At 38.2% G+C, this 23,252-nt stretch overlaps 2 protein-coding genes and 1 long non-coding RNA gene across 4 annotated transcripts in view; 1 reads left to right on the top strand and 2 right to left on the bottom strand.

Moving 5' to 3' along the window:
• LOC144018014 (uncharacterized) overlaps positions 1-14,991 on the top strand; it is a 43,867-nt gene extending 28,876 nt beyond the window's left edge. The window contains exons 4-6 of the long non-coding RNA XR_013283320.1: positions 10,793-11,997; positions 12,102-12,295; positions 14,728-14,991. This is a non-coding gene — a long non-coding RNA (uncharacterized LOC144018014). The remainder of the gene's footprint in view (positions 1-10,792; positions 11,998-12,101; positions 12,296-14,727) is intronic.
• On the bottom strand, positions 5,216-10,806 carry irf8 (interferon regulatory factor 8). 2 transcript variants are annotated; one of them, XM_077520067.1, is made up of 9 exons: positions 10,731-10,806; positions 10,432-10,616; positions 9,369-9,552; positions 9,112-9,212; positions 8,981-9,038; positions 8,667-8,714; positions 7,344-7,739; positions 7,141-7,256; positions 5,216-6,071 (listed from the first exon to the last, which is right to left on the bottom strand). In XM_077520067.1, the coding sequence occupies exons 2-9, from the start codon at positions 10,600-10,602 to the stop codon at positions 5,862-5,864; spliced, it is 1,284 nt and encodes a 427-aa protein (XP_077376193.1). In that variant the 5' UTR covers positions 10,603-10,616; positions 10,731-10,806; the 3' UTR covers positions 5,216-5,861. The 2 variants fall into 2 exon arrangements, with proteins under 2 accessions (XP_077376193.1, XP_077376192.1); XM_077520066.1 differs by having other exon boundaries at positions 10,432-10,746.
• dusp22a (dual specificity phosphatase 22a) lies at positions 11,656-23,076 on the bottom strand. Its single transcript, XM_077520072.1, has 7 exons — positions 22,624-23,076; positions 21,600-21,633; positions 21,032-21,114; positions 20,541-20,590; positions 15,798-15,872; positions 14,695-14,866; positions 11,656-12,289 (listed from the first exon to the last, which is right to left on the bottom strand). Exons 1-7 carry the CDS (start codon positions 22,642-22,644, stop codon positions 12,098-12,100), a joined length of 627 nt encoding a protein of 208 aa, XP_077376198.1. The 5' UTR covers positions 22,645-23,076; the 3' UTR covers positions 11,656-12,097.
• Positions 23,077-23,252: the final 176 nt, after the last annotated feature.

The following is a 23,252-nucleotide window of genomic DNA, read 5'->3' as shown; positions in this document are numbered from 1 at the left end:
TCACTCGAGGGAATACCAGAAGTTGTTTGCGTTCTGTTCCGGTGAAATTGGTGGTAGGCTGTTGAAGTAGGGTCTCTCTGGGACGCCGTAGTTCGTGTGCTTAAAATCATTGCATTATCTTGTTTGACCGATAGATGGCGGTCGTGAGCTACACACTGGGGCTTTAAGCATATGTCGTGGGAAAAATGGACGGCGGGCCACAAATGGCCCCTGGGCCGATGGAAGAAAGTGCATAATTGACAAGTGTATCACCTTTATGTGACTTTTTTTTTTTTTTCTAACTTAATATGTGCTTCAACTCAGTAGCGTGCGGGGATCACTGCTTTAAAAACAACTATTATTTGCTAATACAGTGTACCATATTATATAATATTGAACGCATACACAACACATCAGTGTTGGTGTTTTACGTATGTGATGTGAGATCATCTTACTCGGCTGCCCACATCCAACTCGTTTGCATGCACACGCAAGCACAAAGCGAGACCACCGATCCGTGATGCATGTCAATACTGCGCTCAGGCTCACCCACCCGGGACACTCACCCCACCCGGGTATTCCCCGATGTCACCATGTCCTTCCTTTCTTACCACTTAGTTTTGTTTCACTCGAATACGAAACCAGTCTCGAGTTTTAAACAACTCAGCAGTATTTCAGTGGAAACCTTTATGAAAATGGCTATTTGGTACATTTTCACTTCGGGGTGTGCTCACTTTTGTTGTCATTCTCACACGCATGTTGTGACTGAATAACTCATTCATACAGCTACGTGCTTTATGTTTCACTATCCCTGAGTGGCCGTATGGCCGGAGTTCGTCCATAGCATGTCTGCACGTCTGTTCCTCTTTTTGGAGGAGAAGTTGTGTGGCGGATCATCTTCCTGGGTTCCTTCCTGTCTTTCCTGTCCACATCAGATCAGGCGGTCAAGGATCTTGTCAGAGTGCAGCAACCCGGCCAATAACTGACGCAACATCCTATCTGTCCTCTCGCCCACCGACAGTGCATGGGCCCATCCTCCGCGTTTGACAGTTGCAGACGATTCTGCCGACTTGCGCTAACCTGGACACTTGCTCAGTATAGTCTAGTTAGAACCAATAATTATATTAGTATGATGCATTACAATTGTACCGTATGTGCTGAATAGCAATCAAATTGTAAGACATTAAAGATGAGATTGATTGGAAGGTGGATTGTAAAAAAATAAAAAAATCATCTCCAAATGAGTTTGCAGGACTCAGATATTTTAGTGTGAACTATAAAACATAAAAACACAAATAACTCAAAGGTAAACAAGTTGTTGATGATAGAATAAGGATCAGTAATATCATTTCTGTTTTACCATGGGATTGTAAAATATTGATGATTTGTGTTTGCATGAGCACCAAACAGGGTTAAACCCTACTAACTCTAACAAAACAATAAGCCTACACAAAATGTAGTAATTATTAGGGCTGCACGATATTGGAAAAACATGCGATATGCGATATACTTGCTGAACGTAGCGATATCGATATTATTGCGATATTTAACATGTACCTAAAGAAATTTCATTTTTATTACCTAATGAAAGAAAAACATTTTTCATGTGGAAAAATAAGCAACTTTAATGTAATCTTAGTTAATTAATTGTAATTATGTCTTGATAATTTTCAACTATTGAATGGCGATGCACATTTTAGTTAGCATCTGACTGGTCAAATTCATATAAAAAGCATAAAATTCCATATAAAACTTATTGCATGCCTTTGCGATATGCATATTGCAAGGACCAATATCGCGATATCGATATTTTTTCGATATATTGTGCCGCCCCAGTCATTATAATGTTTTTTTGTTGCTGTAGTGCAAGTTGGCAATAAACCTGACATCCAAGTTCTGCCGCACGACAGGCTCGTGTCACATCACAAGACACGGAAAAGCGGCCGGGGTCTCTGGGGAGAGAACCGGTTTCGAATCAGTGCGGCAGAGATGAGAATAGACATCCAGAGAGGAACTGGGAGCGCACACAGGAGACGCAGGTGGACGGAGATCCCACAAACTGGAACACAGGGACGAAGCCGCCCACGGCCGCTCGCGCACGATGAAGCCTCATATCCTCTTATCAGTATCGGTTGAAACCTAAATTTGGTCTCGCTTAACACCTACGCTTACAAAGTTTCAACGACTTTCTCCCAGGTGAAAGGTTTAGTTGGATCGAAACTTGTGCAATATGCAAAATATGTTAAATAATGAATAATTATAATTATAATACATAGAAATGTTTGATGGTGCTCATGTAAACACACATCAATATTTTACAACCCCATGGTAAAACATCAATTATATTAATAATAATTTGATCATCAACAACTTCTTTACCTTTGTTAGAGCCATATAAGTCTTTTATAGTGTACACATTAAAATGCTTGAGAACTCCAAATTCATTTGGATATGATTTTTTTTTAGTATAATAATAATAATTTAAATATGAATAAAATAATAATTGATAATAATTTTATAATAAAATAAAATTATAATAATAGTAATACATAGAAATGTTTGATGGTGCTCATGCAAACACAAATCAATATTTTACAATCCCATGGTAAAACGGAAATTATATTAATAATCCTTATTCTTATCAACAACTTCTTTTCCCTTTGAGTCATTCAACTTTTTTTTTATAGTGTACATCCCTTACATCCCTAGTGTACACATTAAAATATTTGAGTTCTCCAAATTCATTTATATATATATATATATATATATATAATCATACCAATTTAAATATGAATAAAATGATTTATAATAACTTTATAACAAAATATAATAATAATAATAATAATAGATTTTTTTTGTACAATTTTAAACAAGTTATACAACGAACTTGAGAACAATTCACACACACGTTAATACAAGAAAAAACAAAACAACAAATACGCCAGGGGGTTACTTAAATAAAAACATTAAAAAAAAAAAAAAAGAACATAAAGCCACAGTTCTCATTGCTTTCTTGTTTGTCGAGTTCAATAATAATAATAATCGATTGAAGCGCCTTCGCGCGTGTTGGTGACATCAGTACAGCAGCGCTAACGAAGTTAGCTTCGGTTTGGTTTCTTTTTTTAGCTGTTCGCAAATCAATCACAATAAAAAAAAAACGAAATGATAATAGGAACACATTAACAATCTAAACTGACAGTATTATTTTTGTGTATTTATCAATTAGTCAATCTATTTTATTATTTATTCAATATATTTTGCGTTTATATTCTAGGGTTCATTTACATTTTTACAATTTGGGTCTGTACATTTTTCTTATTTAAATTACAACTTTAATATTTCCCAAACATTTTATAGCCTATCCCAGCTGACTTTTGGGGCGAGAGGACGTCCTTTAGATGTTAGCCAACTTTTTCAGAAACCGTTGTATTTCCTTGAAGTGCTCATGCTTCCTTCAAGTGTGCAAGCCCGCCCGGCGCGGTGACACGTCGTGGAGCAGATGGTCACGAATGGCAACATCACTTCTGTTTGTTGCTCGTCGCTAATGGTTAATTGTGGGAAGCCTCAGACGCCGCAACGAGCTGTTGCGACACGACGACAACCGCACTGCAGACGCTCGTCGAGGGCGCAAAAGAGACGTCGTTAGCAGAAAGCTACCCGGGCATGTGGCTCCTTCGTTTCCGGTCGGAATATGGAAAGAAACGTGTTGTGAAGGAACACAGTTGTTGTTTTTTTGTTGCACTTTGATTAATTTGTAACACTTGAGAATTCTTTATCTACTGTACATTACAAAATGATGTCTATTAAGAGCCACCTCTGTACTGCTCACCATGCATACCACCACCCGCACAAGTTCCATTGACCTCTTCATTCTGTAACTCGCACTACTATTTCTCAAGCTTCTTGTCAGTTTTCCGGCCCAAACTACTGGAACATTCTGCAACAAATATTACATTTCACCTCATCCTTCTCAATATTTTGTTTTTGAGTAGTTAGTGAGGGATATGCACATGATCGCTTCCATCAGGTGCTAGGACACAATTTATTTTGTAAATATACAGTATAATCTTATAGTGCAGACGTCGACACTGATCATGTTAATGATTCCTTGGATCTCTCCCAGTGTTCACATTTTCATTTTCACTTTCATCACTTCGACAGGATTCCGAGAAAATCACAATGCCCCGTGATCTGGGGAGCTATTTTTGGAACAGGCCCACAGGCTACTCATGTGCTCCTTGGTGGTGACACCTGCAGTATTAACAGTTATTATTATTATTATTATTATTATTATTATGCTGCCATCAAATGAGATTCTGTTCTCAATTCCCTTATAAGGGAAAAAAAGGTCGAATAATTCAAATAACCCATAAATTATTAATTGTTTGCACGAATGCATCTTAAATATAAATAATGGAAATAATGATCGCACATATTATGTCCCATGCGTATACAGTAGTACATACAGTAAGCCTAATGAGTACATTTATTTTGTACATTAGACGTGTGTACACAACGCGTGTACATTGTGTGAATCCAGTCTCGCATGTGCTATGTGGGCGGTGGGGTTTTGTTTGTTTGTTTCCTGTGACATCTGAACGATGTTCCTGTTCTGTAGAATTGAACGAAAACTCCCCTGTCGCCACATACGTGCACACACGCAATTGTTTTTTTACTCAGTGAAGAAATTCATTCATGAGAGGATGCTGTCTTGCTATTGGAGCTCTATTTGTTCATAATATATGTAAAAAAAACAAAAACAAAACACAATAACATGAATTTACTCGCCCAATATATAGGCCTAATGTCTACAGGCTAAGCTAAACTAAGCTAAGCTAAGCAAAGCTAAACTGCATTTTTTTCCTCCAGATTTCAAGTCATCTTAAAAAAATAATTAAATGATTGCAATCTTGTTTGAAAAAACACATCGGTTTCATATGAATGTTCAACGTTACTCCCAACCTTTCCGTGCGCCCGAGCCACGGAAAACTCGGAGCAACACGCTGCTTACAGCACTGCCGCACTTGTTATAGCTTTTGCTTTGAAAGACTTTATCCAGCGACTTGGACTTGTGGTCAGGGACGTTGAGACTTGACTCGGAACCGAAGACTTGAACTGAATTTGGATTTGTGGGTCAACGATATGAGATTTAACTTGGACTTGTGCCCACCTCTGATAAATACTGTACTAACATTGGATATCTTCATAGGTGAACACAATAGAGGAAAAAAAAGAGTTCATTGAAAATGTGATTTTAATAAAAACATCGTAAAAAATGAAACAAAAAGGCATGATGACAGTAAAACCTATCTGTAATATGCCACTCCTTCATGCTTAAATCACAGCCACAAAGAAAAGCAGAAATCATTTGGTCAGTCGAAAAATTTCCTATTTACATTCAGTGCACAGCATCTTCGCATGACATCTATTGTGTATTTGTGTGCTTGTGACAAAAAAGAACAAAAATATATATATATAAAATTAGAATTTGGTCTAAAGCCAGATGGGAGGCGCTGCAGCCGTGTTTTGACGTCACCAACTGCCGAGTTTTACATTTTCACATTGAAATTGTATTATCGTTATTTTATTAATGTAGAGCAATTTATTTCAGTTACAGTTACACTATAGTTGTTTTTACATAAAGTGCTCTCTAGAAATAAAAAAAGGTGAGTGAAAGAAAAAAAGTTATTACACAGTAAATTTCATTGAGTACATTTTCAAAGACTATATTGGGTCCTACTTTAAACACAGTAAGGTTGTCAATTTAAGTTTTCACAACACTTCTTGTATATAATACAAAAAGCAACATTGTTTCAAATTCTGGACATTATTGGCATTGAGAAGAACATCCAGTTTGAGGATATGAAGGAGACTTCCTGCGCTCACGCGGTGATGGGCATGTTGTCCCTGTAGCAGGCGGACCTCGGGGGGCCGCTGTAGCTGCACGCTGTGGCGGCACGCTGCAAGTCCTGATACATGTTGGCCATCTGCTCCGCTGAGATGTCCTCGTACAGCTCCATGTTGGTGCAGTACGGCTGCGAGCGGCGCAAGTTCACCGCCTCCAGCAGCTGCTGGCATTTCACCATCGTGATCTGCGGCGAAGGGGGCGGGGCGGCAAGTCGTCAAGTTGGAGAAAAGTTTCAAATAAAAAGCTTGTTTCTACAGAGGCGCATTAGGGTCAGGTATAAATATTCCTTGTAGAGGGCAGGCGCAACATTCAGAGAAAAAAAACTCGCTAATTTGCTACTTTAGAAAGTGGCAAATTGGTGAGGAAAAAAATATAACTGCGAATTTTGAAATCGGCAAATTTGCGAGTTTCTAAAGTGGCAAATTTACGAGAAAAAAAACTCGTACATTTGCAAGTTTTGAAAACGACAAATTTGCGACTTTCTAAAGTTGCAAATTTGTGAGAAAAAAACATAACTGAGAATTTTGAAATCGGCAAATTTGCAAGTTTATAAAGTGGCAAATTTACGAGAGAAAAAAAATCGTACATTTGCGAGTTTTGAAAACGACAAATTTGCGACTTTCTAAAGTTGCAAATTTGTGAGAAAAAAACATAACTGCGAATTTTGAAATCGGCAAATTTGCAAGTTTATAAAGTGGCAAATTTACGAGAGAAAAAAAACTCGTACATTTGCGAGTTTTGAAAACGACAAATTTGCGAGTTTCTAAAGTGGCAAATTTGCAAGTTTATAAAGTGGAAGATTTGTGAGAAAAAAAACTCAGAACCTTGGGAGAAATACACGTAGTTCATTTGATGTTTGCGCCAATACTTTTTGGTCGGGTTTTCAAATAAGGAGATAAGGAGAAATGAACCATATGAGGTTAAGCACTTGCTTGGTATGTTTTTTGTACAAGTATCTAAGTTGATGTGTCGAATCTACTGCTCTCCGTCATTCACTTGCATTTGCCTAATGTATGCTAGCTTCTGATTGGTTAGTGCTAGTCAGCTGATAGGAGATCAGGAAGTAACTCGTCACTCGTCACTCTGCTGTGTATGACGAGTAAAATTTTAATGAAGAATGAATCTCCATCCTGCCTTTTCATTTTATAAGTCAAATGATTAAACGATAGCTACGCTAGGTGTATTTCTCGTAAGGTTTTTTTTCTTGCAAATCTTTTTCTCATGTCCCTAATAAGGCGTCGCATTTTTCTTACCTGCACGATTATCAGCTTATTCTCGGCAGCGCTGAGATCATGAAGCTCTTCTCCAAAGCACAACGTCACAGTCGGATCAGGAGGTGGAAGTTGACCGTCCTGGTACAGCTGCAGCGCTACACAATTAAGAGGACAAAAAGCGCATCTGCTTTAGGATCTCTCCTCCAGCCAATTATGTCGCTTACAAACAAAGGGGACCTCACCGTGAAGGAACTTCCCAGTGTCGAAAATCTTCACCACCGCATCCCTCTCCAGCTTGCGAGGCACGGGGCCGTAATGCGAGCCCACGTCGGCCAGTCCGCTCCAAAAGACTCGGCCCTGGCACAAGCGCTTGATGAAAATGCCCTCCTGATTGGCCCGCAGCAGCAGGCCCCGCTCCAGGTGGCCCAGGAGCTTGTTGGTGACGTGGCGCTGCCGTTCAAACTCGACGGCTTCCGCCGAGGGGAAGAAGACGCTCTGCATGCTGTCCGAGCTGTAGGGGGCGCCGCGTCCCAGGTGCTGCTGGGCCGGGGAGAGGCGACAGCCCTCCGGGTGAGTCACCAGCGTGTTGTCCATCAGCTTTCCCCCATAGTAGAAAAAGATCAGCATTTGGGAGAAACCTGGACGACACAAAAGTATTGATACTTCCCATATAAGACTCATTTATGAACATCATTCACAAGCAATGTCGGATTCATATTTACAACTTTTCAGATGAATAGTTTTAACAAAGGATATTCAACACCACTTTTTTCAGGCCGATGTAGTACAGGTACTCGACCCTTGAGCAGTCACCGATACCAAGTGATGATACCACTAGTACTTTTGATCCATATAATTTGCTCAAAATTTAAAAAACGTTCATTTTAAAGTAAGGCATATGAATCCTAGTGTAACATTAAAATTGCTTAAAATTAATGTTTAAAAAAACAAAAAACAAAAAAACAAAACAGCCACAAGAGGTCGTCCAATTCTGCTACCAGACACCATAGCAAGTACTGATACCTTGAAATCAGGCCTGGTATTGGTCAAGTATCTACCTGATATCGGTACGCTCCCATCCGTAATTATTATTTTAGATTATTATTTTTTTAAGGTTATCTTAGATTGAATTTCTGTAGAAAACCTCATCAAACAGGTTGTCTATATAATCACAGAATATATAAATAAATACATAAATAAATAAATAATCACATTCACAATATAGCGTTTGTCTTAAAAATTACATGAAATTAATAGAAATTTTCTGTTCTTTTAATTTCTAGTTATGATCATAAACTGGTCACAAGTGGGGGGGCCGATACTGGTATCAGCTGCCATCACAAGTACCAATACCTTGATATCAGTCCAATATCAATATCAACCTGTAGCCGAAGCTTGGTGGCTGCTGTGGCACAAAAAACGTGAATAGGTGAGGACACCTTCCACCTTATCACTGTGTTGTTGTTTTTTTTGTTTTTTTTGGTATACATTTTAAACCTGAAATGTTTTTTCAATACCGGTGAAAGTTCTCCAAAAAGTGGCACAAGAAGACACAAAATAATTACCTGAGCTGAGAGTGCCGCTCGGCAACGGGTCCTGATGCAGCGGGAAGGCTGTCAATTAAAAAAAAAGAAAAAAGAAAAAAAAGAGAAGAATTAAATGGCCGTGGACACGCTGCAATCAGTTGTGTCATTATTCTGCCTCATCATCAGAAATATTTATACGACAACAACTTCATCATCTTAGTCAGCAAAGTTCAACAGGATATTAGTCAATTCTTCCATCGGACCGTTTGTGAACATCTCGCAAACAACAGCAAAAGCTCGTGCGTGTCTCACGAATACATTTTGTGGTATAGAATTGTCTGCTGTTGTCTTACCGCCGACGCTCGTCTGCGGCCAATACTCGGGACTGGCCTGGATCCTGCAGCTTTCCTCCTGCGTTAACACAACAATAAAATGTCAACAAATAAATAATTAAGGCAAGACGAATGACGAGAACGAGTTTGACCTCTTTAATGAGCACGTCGACGTCGGTCGGGCTGCAATCCATGTCGGTCATTTCGCCAGAGCTGCTGGCGGCAGCGACCGCCATCACGGAGCTTCTTCCATCTGTGGCACAACAATGGAACAAGATTTTCTTCACACAACTAGTAGTACAACATTTTTCAGGTCTATCCTGGAACATGCATTGCGTTCTTCTACTTAATATTAACAAACAAAATGATTTAAATGCAATTTGAGATTTCAAAAAAATCACAAGCTCACGTTTCTGCTCGTCCTCAGGTACGATCCGGTAGACTTTGTAAGGCTCCGAGATGTCCAGCTGAGACCTTTCTGTCACCTCTTCAAAGTCGGGACTTTTATTGAGCGCGCAACGCAACCTGGTCTTCCAAGTCGCAGGTTCTGCCTTGTCGCCTTCCTTGAATTTGCCTTTAAACACGGCCCATGCCTACAGAGACAGACACATCTTTAAAAAAAACTGATTTTCAATTTTCTAATGAATGATACAATGCTCATAGTGTTGTACGTTAACTTATATTGGCATATCCACCCATATATCTATCGATTTTATATAACCTTTATCCTCTGTGTGGTAACAAGTGAGCTGGTGCATATCCCAGCTGACTTTGGGTGAAAAGCGGCGTACACCCTGGACTGGTTGCCAGCCAGGACACAATATAGACAAACTTTCAATCACATTTAATTAACCACAAAATAATACTATTTCAATTCAGCTTCAGTGAATTGATGCAATAATACATTTACACTTGAACAGGGTGGTTTAAAACATTTATTGCCAACCAGTGGCTTGCCATGAAAGGTCATCGGGTGTGCCGCGGGAATTTATCCATTGTCACGATTTAAAAATATATATTTACTCAAAAAAAAATTTTTTTTTGTTTGTTTGCCAACGATGTGGTTAAATGCAATTCCAAAAGATGACAGAAAGTATGCAAATTACTTATGTATTCACTTTTTGTGATTTTTTTATTTTATTTTTTTACAATGTGAAATATGTGACCCAAGGGTCAATAAAGGTTGACAAACGCTGGTTTAAAAGATGCTAATAAAAATAATGATATCCATTTATGTTAATCCGTATCGTTGCTAGCCAAATGCTGCAAATAACAACAGATGCTTCTTATTATTATTTAGTAATTGTAGTTGTCCTAGTAGTAGTTAAAGAAATTAAAGTAGCTATAGTAAACATGAACAACAAACAAACAAGAACATGTAAGACACTTGAAGAGAGGTAAGGTAATGGAGCGTTAATATAAAATGGCCTATTTTGAAGCAACGCTTTTATGTTCAAATTGAATGTCCCGACCTTAAAAATGGACGCGTCTACTTCTTGGTTGTAATCCTGTTTCCCTGCGTGTTTCCATGGAATTCGGAACATGATTCGGCTTCCGTCCTCCCACATGAGCCCGGAGTACTGTCCACTCTGGATCTGCTCAATCAGCCACTGCTTCAGTCTACGACCTCCAGAATTCGACATCGTGTTTGGCTCACCTAAAACCAAAGTTGCGCGTGTTATGACTTAGAAAGCAAGGCAGGCTAAATTACAACGTTAGAAACTAGTGGCTAAAGTAAAGTGCCTCCAAAAGCGAAAGTAAAAGCGCTTACAATGAGATGTTGATGAGCTGTTAGATGTTAATAAATGATTTCTCCCCACGCGTTCCTGTCAGGTTTATTGTTGTGAATGGCAGTGACTGTACGTGACGTCCGGGAATTCTGACCAATCACCGCGGCCGAAGTCGTAACAGGCCCCGCCCACTACGCCGGTGCGGTTCTATTAAGTGTGGGCATTTACAAGAAACGGCCTGACACAAGTTGCTGCCCACGTCAAAAGGTAAGTCACAAGTAACATTGTGTCGTGGGGATTTTTTTATTTTTTTTTGTGGAGCCCTCTTTTACCCACTCTGCCCTGAGTACACTGTCATCTATTTGAACACAAAGGGTTTTTTTTGTTTTGTTTTTTTAAATTGTGAGTCCTTGAACTGGGATGTTGGTAATTTTCCATTTAGCCAAGATGCAACAGTGGTGTAATAAAGCCATTCATTCATTATAAAAGTTTCCTTGGAAAAGAAAGAAAGAAAAAAAAAAGTCACACAGAACCAAGCTGAGTTAGAAGTGATGTTGCTCGTGATGTTCTTGGCCAGGAACTGTCCGATGCTCAGGGCATTGTAAGCAGCCATGTTGTTCTGCTCTGCGTCTCTGTGGACATGCAAGTCGATTGTCTAGTAACTCATATTAAAGAGGAAAATTCATAGCTTGGGGTTTGAATATTGGTTGTGATAGTCCTGTAACTTTTCTGACAGACAATATTAGTAGTAGTATTAATGTGACACAAGCACTTCTTATGTCATGATACATACACAATTATTTCATTTGTATTGTTTTAATCAGTGATAGCGGTTTATTAAAAACACACACAAAAAACAGAAATGTGCAATTAAAATAATTCACTGTACTAATAAAAATCACAAGACAACAATCTACAAACACTAAAAATGATTAATCAGAGCTTCATTAAAAACCAGGAAGATGGTAGTGTTTGGACTTCCACGATCCTTCATTAAAACTCAACATTGTACGATTGACAAAGCTTTGTATGAAACACACAAATGAACAAGTGCTCATTTTCCACCTTTAGTATTATACGTCCATTTTTTTGGATAGACTCATTTACACAAAAATCCGTAAAGCAGCACTCCACCAAAACAGGTCCATGTAACTGGAGGCAAATGACAAAATCTTTGAAGGCTGCTGAGCATATTGCAACAGGTGGAGAGGATCACATGGAAGCACAGGTGACGTCATCATGGCTAAGGTGCTGAGGCTTTTTAGAGTAAGGCGTCTGTGAAGGAACCGAGGAGGTACTGGGAGTGAGGTACGCAGAGCCTGCATCAAAATCAACCCATTACTAGAGAGGTTAGCGTGAAGTATAAATTAAGTTGTTTTTTTTTTTTTTGGTGGGGCGATTTGGTGTTTCAGCTGCTGCCGTCAGGATGGGCCGGGGTGGGCGGAAGGGAGCACACGTCCACGTCCTGTCTGATCCAGCGCTGATCTCCAGCTTGTCTCTGGTTCTCCTGTTGCTCCGTGTACTGGATCAGGAGGACGCCCACCTGCTCCTGGTCCTTGAACGGACTGGCTTGGAAACTGGACTTCAGCCACGCTCGGTACTGCGGGTAAGATCGGCATAAATTAGGGGTGTTAAAATTAGTCCATGAATTTTGAGTTAATTTAAAGTTGCTTTACCGCCATTAATTTTTTTTTAAACACGCGATTACTGACTGCCCCTTACTTGGAAAGACGGTACTGGGGGAATTCCAGTCACAACGCAGAAGACGTCAAAATTTAGCAGTAATAAATTGAATAATAATGCATATATTTGTGGAGGCTGGGGTCAGGTAGTATTTTACAATTTTAAAAATGATCAGAATTTCACAACTTACTTTCATGTTAAAGATTAGATAGCTCTTGTGAAAAGAAAAACCCACTGAGCGTCTTACAAGTGAAATTATGCCATCTAGTGGAAGCAAAATGACCTCAACACAAATCAATATCACTTATTTTTTTACAGTACAGTACATCATTTTAATTTTAACTAAATTTGATGCATATTAATGACTAAAAGATGCAGACATATTTAGCTTAAAAAACACATTTCCACTTTTATGTTAAGGGTATGAAAACGTAAAAAAATATATTTTATTGTATATTAAAACTAAATTGGTGCGATTAATTACAATAAAAAAAATAAAAATATGACGCCCCTAGTATAAATATAATCATGTCCTGTGTAGTTCATTTGCTTAAACGTATAATAAATTGCCTAAACCACTTTTGACCTTTTTTTGGGCAACAAGATAAAAATATCAACAATAAAAGTAACGCTGGAGTATACTTTTTTTTTTTTTTTTTTTCCCCCAATATTGACAATACAGTGGTTGACGTGTTAACCCTGTTTGACAGTTCAAAATTTCACTTCCTAAAACAACAACCCTTCATTACAAATCATCACAGGATGACACAAGCTTTATTGGATTTTAGTTTACAGCAGTTAAATTCTTTCACTTCTGTGTGACAATTAACATTGTTAACATGTTAATTAAAATGCTGCAGTGCATGTAGAGGGCATGAAAGTTTTATGGTAGTGAACGTTGCAAATTTCAATTGTACTTTGTACTAATGTGTTCAACCATTGCAGTGTACTGAAAGTAAAAATGCGTTTCGTTCTTTATATGACTTAAACTGGGGACAAAGGTTTGGATTGGACAATCGTACAAGTTGATTACAGTGCCCGAGATGATTTACAAGGCCTTTATTTTAGGCTTCCATCTCATGAACCTTGGTTAGTACAGCCTAAGCAACATAAAATGTTTATGATATATAGCGGCCCAACGTCATTTATCCTGATTAAAATAGGATCTAAGAGGAAGAATCCATCTTATCTAATGGAAATCCTCAAATCCAGTGGTTTATTTTCAATGTAGGTAACTGCACTTTAACCTTCCTCTAGTATCAGATAACGAAACAAACGACACAGATGACAATATAACAAAATAAAAAGTAAAAAATACAGTCATGAGATCAATACAAGTGGGGTTAAAAATAGTTCACTTATTCTACTATTATTGTGGATGTGGTGTATAACTGATGTACTGTAAGCCACTGTTAACATTGTGCACAGCTTGAGCATTCACACTGCTCTTAATAATTTAATCAAAATGGATTGCACATAAAATGTTCAGAAAAATCTACGGAGGCGTATTGCATTCACTTGGAAAAAGACAAAAACAAAAAAAAAAGTTTTCTGACTAATTTTTTTTTTTCTGTTTTACTGAATATTTTTTTTCCTGTCTGAACAGAAAAAAAAAGTACTCCGAAAAACGTCATATATACGTGCATCCCCCCCCCCCCCCCCCCGTTTTTCTGAATATTTTTGTTTTTTATGACAGAAAAAAATATTCAGTAAAACAGGGGGAAAAAAAATACTAAAAAAAAAAAACAAAGCTTCCCCAAAAAATAGCCAGAAAAACAGGAGATATTTTTTTTTCCAAGTGATGCAATACGCCTCCATAAAAATCAACATTTAAAAATAAAACCGTTCTTACATTCGAAACGCAAATACAGTACATGGAACTTCGGAACTGATTCTTGTCACTACCACTAGAGGGAGCCTGAATACCGCCACACTTTTGAGAATATCTCGTCTATTTGACCGCTTCAATGCGGATCGTGACGACCCGAGATCTCTCTCACACACAGTAAAGCCGTTTCCCCTCCTAATCGTTGAAATCAAACTCATGCAAGACGCTGACAGTGATTCAAAACACGTGATGAGCAGTACCAAGCTAATGCAATACCAGCAACCCCATCCGCCCCCGCCCTCGGTTCCCGTTCTCCATAAATTGCAAACATAATGGCGGCTTCTGAACGTGCAAGACAACTTTCAAATCCATTCCGTCTTCATGCACCTGCACTGATTTTGTTGTCTTTATTAAAAGCATAACGGATGTCATTAATAGTACCTAAAGAAGTGGTCACTCTGGCGAACTTCCTTTTTTTTTTCTTTTTAAAATACCTCTGAGACTTGCGTTGTCTGGTACTCCTGCAGCTGCTCCTGGAAGCCGCAGTTCGGGCCAACAAAAGAGCGAACGGCCTTGACTGCGGTGAGACACTCCTCCCAGCTGTAGTGGGTGACGGTCATCAGGTAGGCCACCACCATGGTCGTGCTGCGTGACACACCTGCAAGGCTGCACAATAAAAAAAAAAAAAAAAAAAAAAAAAAAAAAAAAGTACATACACTGGGCAAGCTGTGTTCATGTCGTCAACAAAAACTAAACAAACTGTACTTCACTTCATTAAAACTGGACTTAAAATCTAAGGACATTTTAGTTCATGAACAAAAATGAGACGAAAATGATGTGATTTTTGTCAAATCTTGTCTCTGCTAATCTGTCACTGTCATGTGACAGTCATGTGACACGCCCCCTTTCAATATCTGCAGCTAACGAGTGCAACATGCACAAACATGGGACAGACAGGCGGTGGATTCACAGTGAAAAGTAAAAATAAATAAAAATAAATAAATAAATAGTTATAATGTAACATTAATCTTACTGCTATAACGTTTCAACAATAATATCAATCCAACTGCTAACCAATGGTGGCTAACTTATTAGCTTGTAGCCATAGTAGGTCATTGTGTGTCAAATTGTGTTTTTATCAAAACTATGAGAGAAATTTTTTATGTGAAATAATGTCTGCTAACAAGTAATCTGCTAACAAAAAAAATAATAATAATAAATAAATAGAAAGGGGTGAAATGATTGTGTCCGGACTAAAAATACACTAAAACTTTGACAGTTTTTGCTGACCAAAACCAGATCAATAAAATTACACTTTCTTGGACTAAAATATAGTAAAATAAATAAAAACGGGATGAGGTTGAAGAACTATATAAAAAAAACTAACAAGCGTGATTGAAACTGGACTAAAACTGAGACTAAATTTCAAAATGCCGGATAAAAGGTCACCTTGCGAGAGCTAAATCAGAATTGCATCCGTTTTGACTGGTTGAACGATGTTTATTACTGTGGTCGAAGACCGCAGTCGTGTTGAACTACAATGTATCATTTCTGACTCATTCAAAAGTGAACATTATGTGACATTATGTTCACCTACCAGTGAACAAGACACGATCCGCCACTCAGGCGACATTCATGGATGAAGCGGATGCATTCTTTAAAATGTTGCAACCTATGAAACAAATGAAATTCATACAATCACAATCAAAAACATGAAATCGGGTTAGCAACCTTCAACTTTTACAGGCAGCACTAATTCCTCCAAATTGTGATCAAATTTACATGTAACTCGATCAAAAATGTAATAAAACCCAATAATGTAAAAAAAAAAATACAAATTTGTGACTGATGTAATTTTTTTGTTTTGTTTTACCTACAATGCAATGATAAAGTGTTATCATTATTATATGATGCTAATTAGGTGGGCGGAGCATAGTTTAATTCTCTGCAAAGAAGGTTTAAAATAAACCAACTCTATCAACCGAAACACTGAACTTAATTTAAATCAAACAGGTTTTGTTTTTGTTTTTTTGAACACTTTAGGGGTTTAAATCAACTCCAGTTTTTGCTGTGAATGTACAACAGTCTTGGATTCTCAAAACACTCTGCACTGAAATTGGCATATGTATAACATTATCTGTCAAATTTTACATTGTCAGTTTTGAGGGGGAAAAAAATGATCCACTTGAAAATGAAATAAAATATTCCAATAACAGTATTTTATTATTTTTTTTAAATAAATTATTGGCGTCTTATATTTTTGATTGAGGTAAGCGCAAATCTGAATCGAGTTACCATTTACAATATTGTACAGCTAAAAATAGACGACACATTAAAGGAATTGAGAAATGGCATCTTGAATTGAAACTACAAGGATGAGGACCTGACTTTGTGTTTGCGGGTTGCAGAAGTTTGATACGATACTTGACAAATACACAGATGACTCAAACAAAATCTAATTCTTAATCGTGGAGATGTTCGTCATCATAAAATGGCTGTGCCGATTTGGGCCCGGAAATGCTGCTACGACGTAAACCAGAGCACAGACGACAGACAAGGAAAGTTTGTTCTGTTCTATGTGTGACGAAGAGGAAAACAACAACAACAACAGGTCTTTGGCATAACAACTCATTTTGGCCATGTTGAACAAGAATGGAACAAAGACTCCAGCAAAAAGGGAAAACAGTCAACGTAAGAAAAAGACACGCAGACAAATGTCATGCATGACAATCCTCCTGGCAGACGGTTGGGAAACACTGATAGCGTCTTCACGTAATCAAGAAGCAGAAGGCTGATAGAGCAGACTCGCCGGGACCAGCTGCTGGTTACTCAACAGCAGACAAAGTAACAGTCGCTGGCTAAAATAGACTCGACTCCAGCAACACTTCTTCCTCAGACCTAAAAGTCCACTTGCGAATTTGTCTCCTCAGCACTTTTGTTCCGTCTTCCCAGCATTGAGGGCTTCCGCTCATCTTGTTAAATATGCAGAAATTCACCTTGTGAAAGAGTATTTAGGTTTAAACTAGCTGAATCTGGTAAAAAAAAACAAAAAACGCTTTTGCTCTCACGATACTGCAGTCGCATCATATTCTGTATTATGCTTGAATTGAATTGTCAACCCCCCTCCCACCCACCTTTTTTATTATTACTATTATTTTTTAATTATTATTATTTAAAGGGATACTTTTTACACCAATTTTTGGCAGTCCATTTTAACATTTTGCCTATAATAAATTTGATACTTTCATTATTTTTCACGTACAATTAGTACCTTTAAAAACACATTTTGCAACTTCCTGTCGACTGAAAATGACATCACAAGGGTGCACTCAGGTAACCAATCACAGCTCAGCTTGTGAATGCCACATGACCAAACCTAGAAAACAGGTGAGCTGTGATTGGTTACCTGAGCCCTTGTGATGTCATTTTCAGTCGACAGCAAGTTGCAAAATGTGTTTTGAAAGGTACTATTAGTACGTGAAAAATAATGAAAGTATCAAATTCATTATCGACAAAATAATAGCTTTTTATTGCTATAATGGGCTAAATAAGTGAAGTATCCCTTTAAATTCCATTTGAAAACATGAATTCTAAAATGTAACAATTTGCAATCTCAACTAAAGGGATAAAACAATATGATTCAAGACTCAAAACAAGCGTAAATGCCTTTTTTTTTTTTTTTTGGTTGCTCGAGAAGACCTCATTGGTACATTTTCAGACTACCAAAGCCCATTTCGAAAATCAACATTTGTATTTGCAATGCATAACTGAAAATGATGGCCTTATAAAGATATTTTGATTATTAACGGGACAAAACAATCGACATTTACACATTTATGTTTTGTTTTGTTTTGTTTTCCTTCCATGGGGCCAAGCAATGCATCCACAACAGTCTGAAAAAGTAATTCCCGGAAAAGACATGAAAAGAGTCAAACTGAGGAAAAGTGGAAGTGACTGATAGTGAAAGTGAGGTTACTTGTGAATACCACATTTCATTACATAAATTAAGAAAACAACAAACAAACAAAAACAAGTCATCTTATGTTTCATGAGGATGTTATATTCATAGTCGTTTTTGGCTATCGGCGAAGTAGGCGGCTGCCTAGGACCCCCAAGCCACCAGGGGGCCCCAAAGAACTATGTCCTGTCTTTATTCTGTCTCTAATATTTGTTTATTACATCCCATTTTTGATGAAAAACAAACAAGACATAAATAAATTAAACTGTGATGTTAAACAGTGGCTGGTGTTTTTGAGTCAGTTTGTGACGCTACGTCAGTAACGTCACTGTGTGAGAATGATTGACAGGTACCCGTCTACCCGTCCCGTTAGCGAGAGTACAACTAAATAAAACAGACACCGTAATGTCATCAAAAATCATGTTGGTGTGGAAAAACGGAGGAATTTGTAGTTGTAGTTTGGCAAACTAGGGCCTCCATGAAGCTAGAAACGGCCCTAACTATAACTATCATTACTTTGAGTCGGCCTGTTGCGTCCATTTTGATTGAACCAAATATGGCTCCTTTCCCCGTAAAGGGCGAAACATAATCACATCGGTGTCGATATCAATGAAATATGGAGAGAGAAAAAAGGAACTAAAATGACATTTAGAGACGTAAACAGCCCCAAACGGCTCCATGTGCCGCCAACAACTAGCCAAACGACAGAGAGGACCTTATGCAATGGGAGGGGCCCCGTTTCTGGGTGGGGCGTGGCGGCAGTTGGCCTGGCTACTCGCGTCAGTCAGAATGGATATTGTGACAGAGTGGGGATCATTCAAAGCGCTGGGGTGGTCAGAGGCAACAGCCAGATGTCACAGGAGGTTTCCTTCCTCTGCCGCCTGAGGGAAGGTGCCTGATTGCAACATTGGAGGAGGTCAAACCTCTGCGGGCCGTTTCGGCAACATCCAGCCAAGCGACAAAGCTTCGTTTCTTGCCTACGTCAAGTCACCCTCTGCCTGAAAACGTTTTGTTACCTTTCTGGAAATGTAAATAGCTGCTGCAGAGATCAAATTAAAACTAAGACAAGAGTGCATCAGGCTGATGTGGCTGCTTTTAGAACGCCTCGTTGTAAGACGTGAGTGCACGCACAATCACACACCGTGGTAGGCTTCTTTAGACACGCTAATGGAATACAAGTCCAAACGGGCTCAGACTCGGATCAATCAGTGGGGCCCAGTGTTCAAAGCAAACATGGTGAAGCAGCATTTAGCAGTTATGCCGCACGCACATTGAATAAGCTGCCAAAAAAGGTCAAGACAGCCCCAGTTTTAATATCCAGTTTTTGGATATCGATTCGATTTGATTAATAAATGAGAATCTTGATTCTTTTATGAATCGATTTTTTGGCACCCCCCTACAAAAAAAGGTCACAATAATGTTTAAAAAAAAAAAGATCTCATACTAATAATATGTTTTTGTACATTACAGCAATACATATAAACAACTTACAATCGCTAATAACACTTGATATTGCATATTAAACATAGAAAGGCCAAAACATGCCTTGTGAAAATTAAACTGCACTAAAAAAAACTAGCCACCAGAGGGTGCTGGAAGTGTACAAATGGAAATCAACCTGATTTATTTTTTTATTTTTTTTTATACAGATTTTCTGCTTTTAATATCGATTTGTGACATGACGACGATGATATATTGTGGCAGTTTTAATATCGTGATATCACAATATTGTCGTAATGGTTACATCCCCAATACTAAGCTCACAAAACAACACAATTGCGCAAATTAATATTAATGTTCCAAAGAATAAATCAATTAAAAAAAAATCTACTCAGCAGTGACATGTCATGAAACATGAGGCAGCTTTTTTTTTCTGTACTTTCCATCATCACACATGTGACAGTCACTTTTGGAACGCGTTTGTTTGTTCACTGTTCACGACCGGTGCTGTGTCCAAAATGGGCCAAGCTGGAGTTGCATGAACGCGAAGCTATGAGGAGAATATGAATATAAACACTGTGACTCATGGGACTACTTGCAAGGGTGGAGGGGCCAGCTCATCATGCTTTCAACACAAAAACTAGATGACAAATGGAATTACCCCATCGAGCGCTTTCTGCAATATTCATATAGAAATAGAAAAAGAAAAAAGAAGAAAAAAAAGTACTTATAGTGAATTACAGAAGGAGTAACCACCCTCACACAGATAATCGGATTTGGCTAACTCATAGGACAATTGGATGTAAATAAATAAATAAATAAATAAATAAATAAATAAATAAATAAATTACCCTCTTTGCTTGATTCATCCAAATTTCCAATCTAAGGGTCATTTTAAATGTGATGAAAAGGTCAGACGGTGTGTGTGTGTTTTATACTCACAGATTCTGGCTGGAGGCATCGGCTGCGTGAATACAAAGGTAGGTCTTGTCCTGCCAATCACAATCATGAAAAATTATGCAATTAGTCAGAGCAATTAATGTGACGCCCGGAGCAAATTCTTGTAAAACAAGTACAGCGTGTTGTTTTGGAACGCCTGTTCCTAATAATGTGACGTCAACACAACAATAACAAACAGTGTTAAAAATGTCAATTTTAAAAAATAAACATGATTATAAAATGTAAAGGAAATTTAGATACATCTAAAAATTGGCTGACTGTATTATAACAACAACAACTGTGCAGATGTACAAGTAACCACTATCAGGGCACACTTTGCATCAAATACAGCTCATCACTTCCCTCTGGTGGCTAATAAGACACATTAAATTCCCCATCACATTTTGGGAGAAAACAATCAATAGGAAGACATGACATGAATGTATTTGGTTCATGAAGGGTTTGGAAGTTGGCAATACTCCCATTGCACCAACCTCAAATACTGGTCTGGCATTGTTGTACACAGAGAGGATGTGGGTGATGCCATTCTGTGACAGGCTTTGTCGGTTTTCTGCATCTGGGTCAAGGACAGAAGGGGGGGTCTCAGTTAACTGTAAATGAATTTTGAAAGTTGTGAGACAACTCTGGCCAACTGTGAGAAATCACTTGCTTGTGCTCATATCATATGCATTGTGGCTAAAGCTGGAACATTTTAAATGGCACCTTAAGCGGCCTTGGCTCTGCAGTGACAAAATTACACATCATGGTAACAACACCTACATTCAAATGGAAACTATTCATCATGAATAGTCATGATATGTACATAAGGAATAACTAGATCATGTTTTCTCGTAGAAGCAGTCAAATATAAAATTCCCCAGAAGAAACAAAATGAAGGCCACTGCTTCATCTGGCTGCTTCTTTTGTTTTGAGCAGAGATTACCTTTAATGGACAGCACCAGAAAACATTCTACCTTGCATAACATTCAAATAAAATGTCTACAATAAAGTGGAATCCAATCAAATGACAAAGAAATGAAGTGATAAGCACGTCCTCCTTACCTCTTATATTCCCAAGGTAAAGGCCGTCAACAACCTGTGAAGCACAAGTCACAGACATGTTGCACTCGTCTTAGGTTCTACATGACAGTCAGGCTTCAAAAAAAGTTCCCCTAAAAAGGAACAAATGTCTCGAGCTGAGCCTGATTGGATTTGAGGCTTAAAGCTTAAGAACCGCTTGCAGGAAATGAAGCAACGTTCCCCCCCTCCAGGGACATACAAGGCCTGAAGCACTGGAGCGACGAGCATCATTCCAAAGACGTGATGAGAGGTAAGGAGTGGATTCTTGAACTTTTTACACCAAGTACCACCTTCAAAAATACTTATTTAATTACCATCATTAAACTAGAGTACACTAACACCCTTGAACACAGGAAAACTGAAGACTACTTAAAAATGACCGTCACCAAATATAATAGAATTGAACCGTACTTAATACTCGTAAAGGTACATAACAGTACTGTATCAAATGAAATGTTAACACAAACTATGTCAGCTAAGCCAAAGGAAAAGGTACCGGAAGGCAAATGATTTGATCCCCATTTGAGTCATCATTCAAGGGCCATAGGTCAAATGAAGGCCAAAGCATGTGGCGTCCATGTCTTGCCGAATCAGGACGCCAGAATTGAGTGAAAACAACGTTCATTTCAGTTTCTTAAAAAATACTTAACTGCACCTAAACATACTGGATTTTTTTGTTTTTAATTGCTATTATATCAGTTAAAAGGGGCAAATCTGATTCCCGTATACTGTGATTTTGCTGAGTTTCCTATATTGTTGAGTATAACTCCGGGACTAATAGTATTTCCTTTTCACTACGATTACATTTTGAATGAAAAGGTTACGCGTATTTTGTATTATGTTCATGCTTATACAAGGGCGAAGATTCATCACATTACAATACTTAGCATGTGCTCCTGCAAATCAATATCCAGCGCAAACGTAGATAGACTGTCCCGATTGTTAGCATGGAAATGAAGACAATTTTAACACTACACCCACAACATGCAACAAGCATTTAACCTACCTTATTCATTCCATTGCCCATGGTGGTTTATCTGAAAGTGTCACGGTTTCTTAACACGTACTGTCTACAAAAAAACAAGGCTGGGCGAAACTTGGATTCTTAAATTACATACATTTGGGAGGAAACGACGTACGTTAAAGAATAAAAAAAAGAAATGTAAGCTTGCAGTCCTGTCTCACTGTTCCAACATGAATTGCCGTCTTCCGGATTGTTTTGACGTGAAGCAACTAGTCCATCCGGTAAGTGACGTCACAGCAAGCGACTGCTCAGTGCGACAGCTGTGCTGTGTTCAAGCTTAAAAAAAATATTAGCGCGTTTATTGAGTTTATAAATAATGTATGAAAACCGTTTTGTAATACTTTTTTTGGGTTATAATTTCTACATTAAATCGCTACTGACTAGTTGATAATGTGTTGAATAAGAATAATGCATAATATGCTAGACTATACTCTTAATTCCGAGTGATCATGAACGTATCATTATTAGCACGCTTTTGGAACATTTTGTGGAGCATGCCGAGTCCAATTTTCATGAATGCATTTTTTTTTTAAGCAGCATACAATACATATGTGACACACACCACAGCCAAATGTGTAATGAGCCCTTTTTAATATTCTGGGTATTCAAAA

This window comes from Festucalex cinctus, chromosome 4 (genome assembly GCF_051991245.1).
Source record: "Festucalex cinctus isolate MCC-2025b chromosome 4, RoL_Fcin_1.0, whole genome shotgun sequence".
NCBI lineage: Eukaryota > Metazoa > Chordata > Actinopteri > Syngnathiformes > Syngnathidae > Festucalex > Festucalex cinctus.
This window is presented reverse-complemented; position numbering and strand designations above follow the sequence as displayed.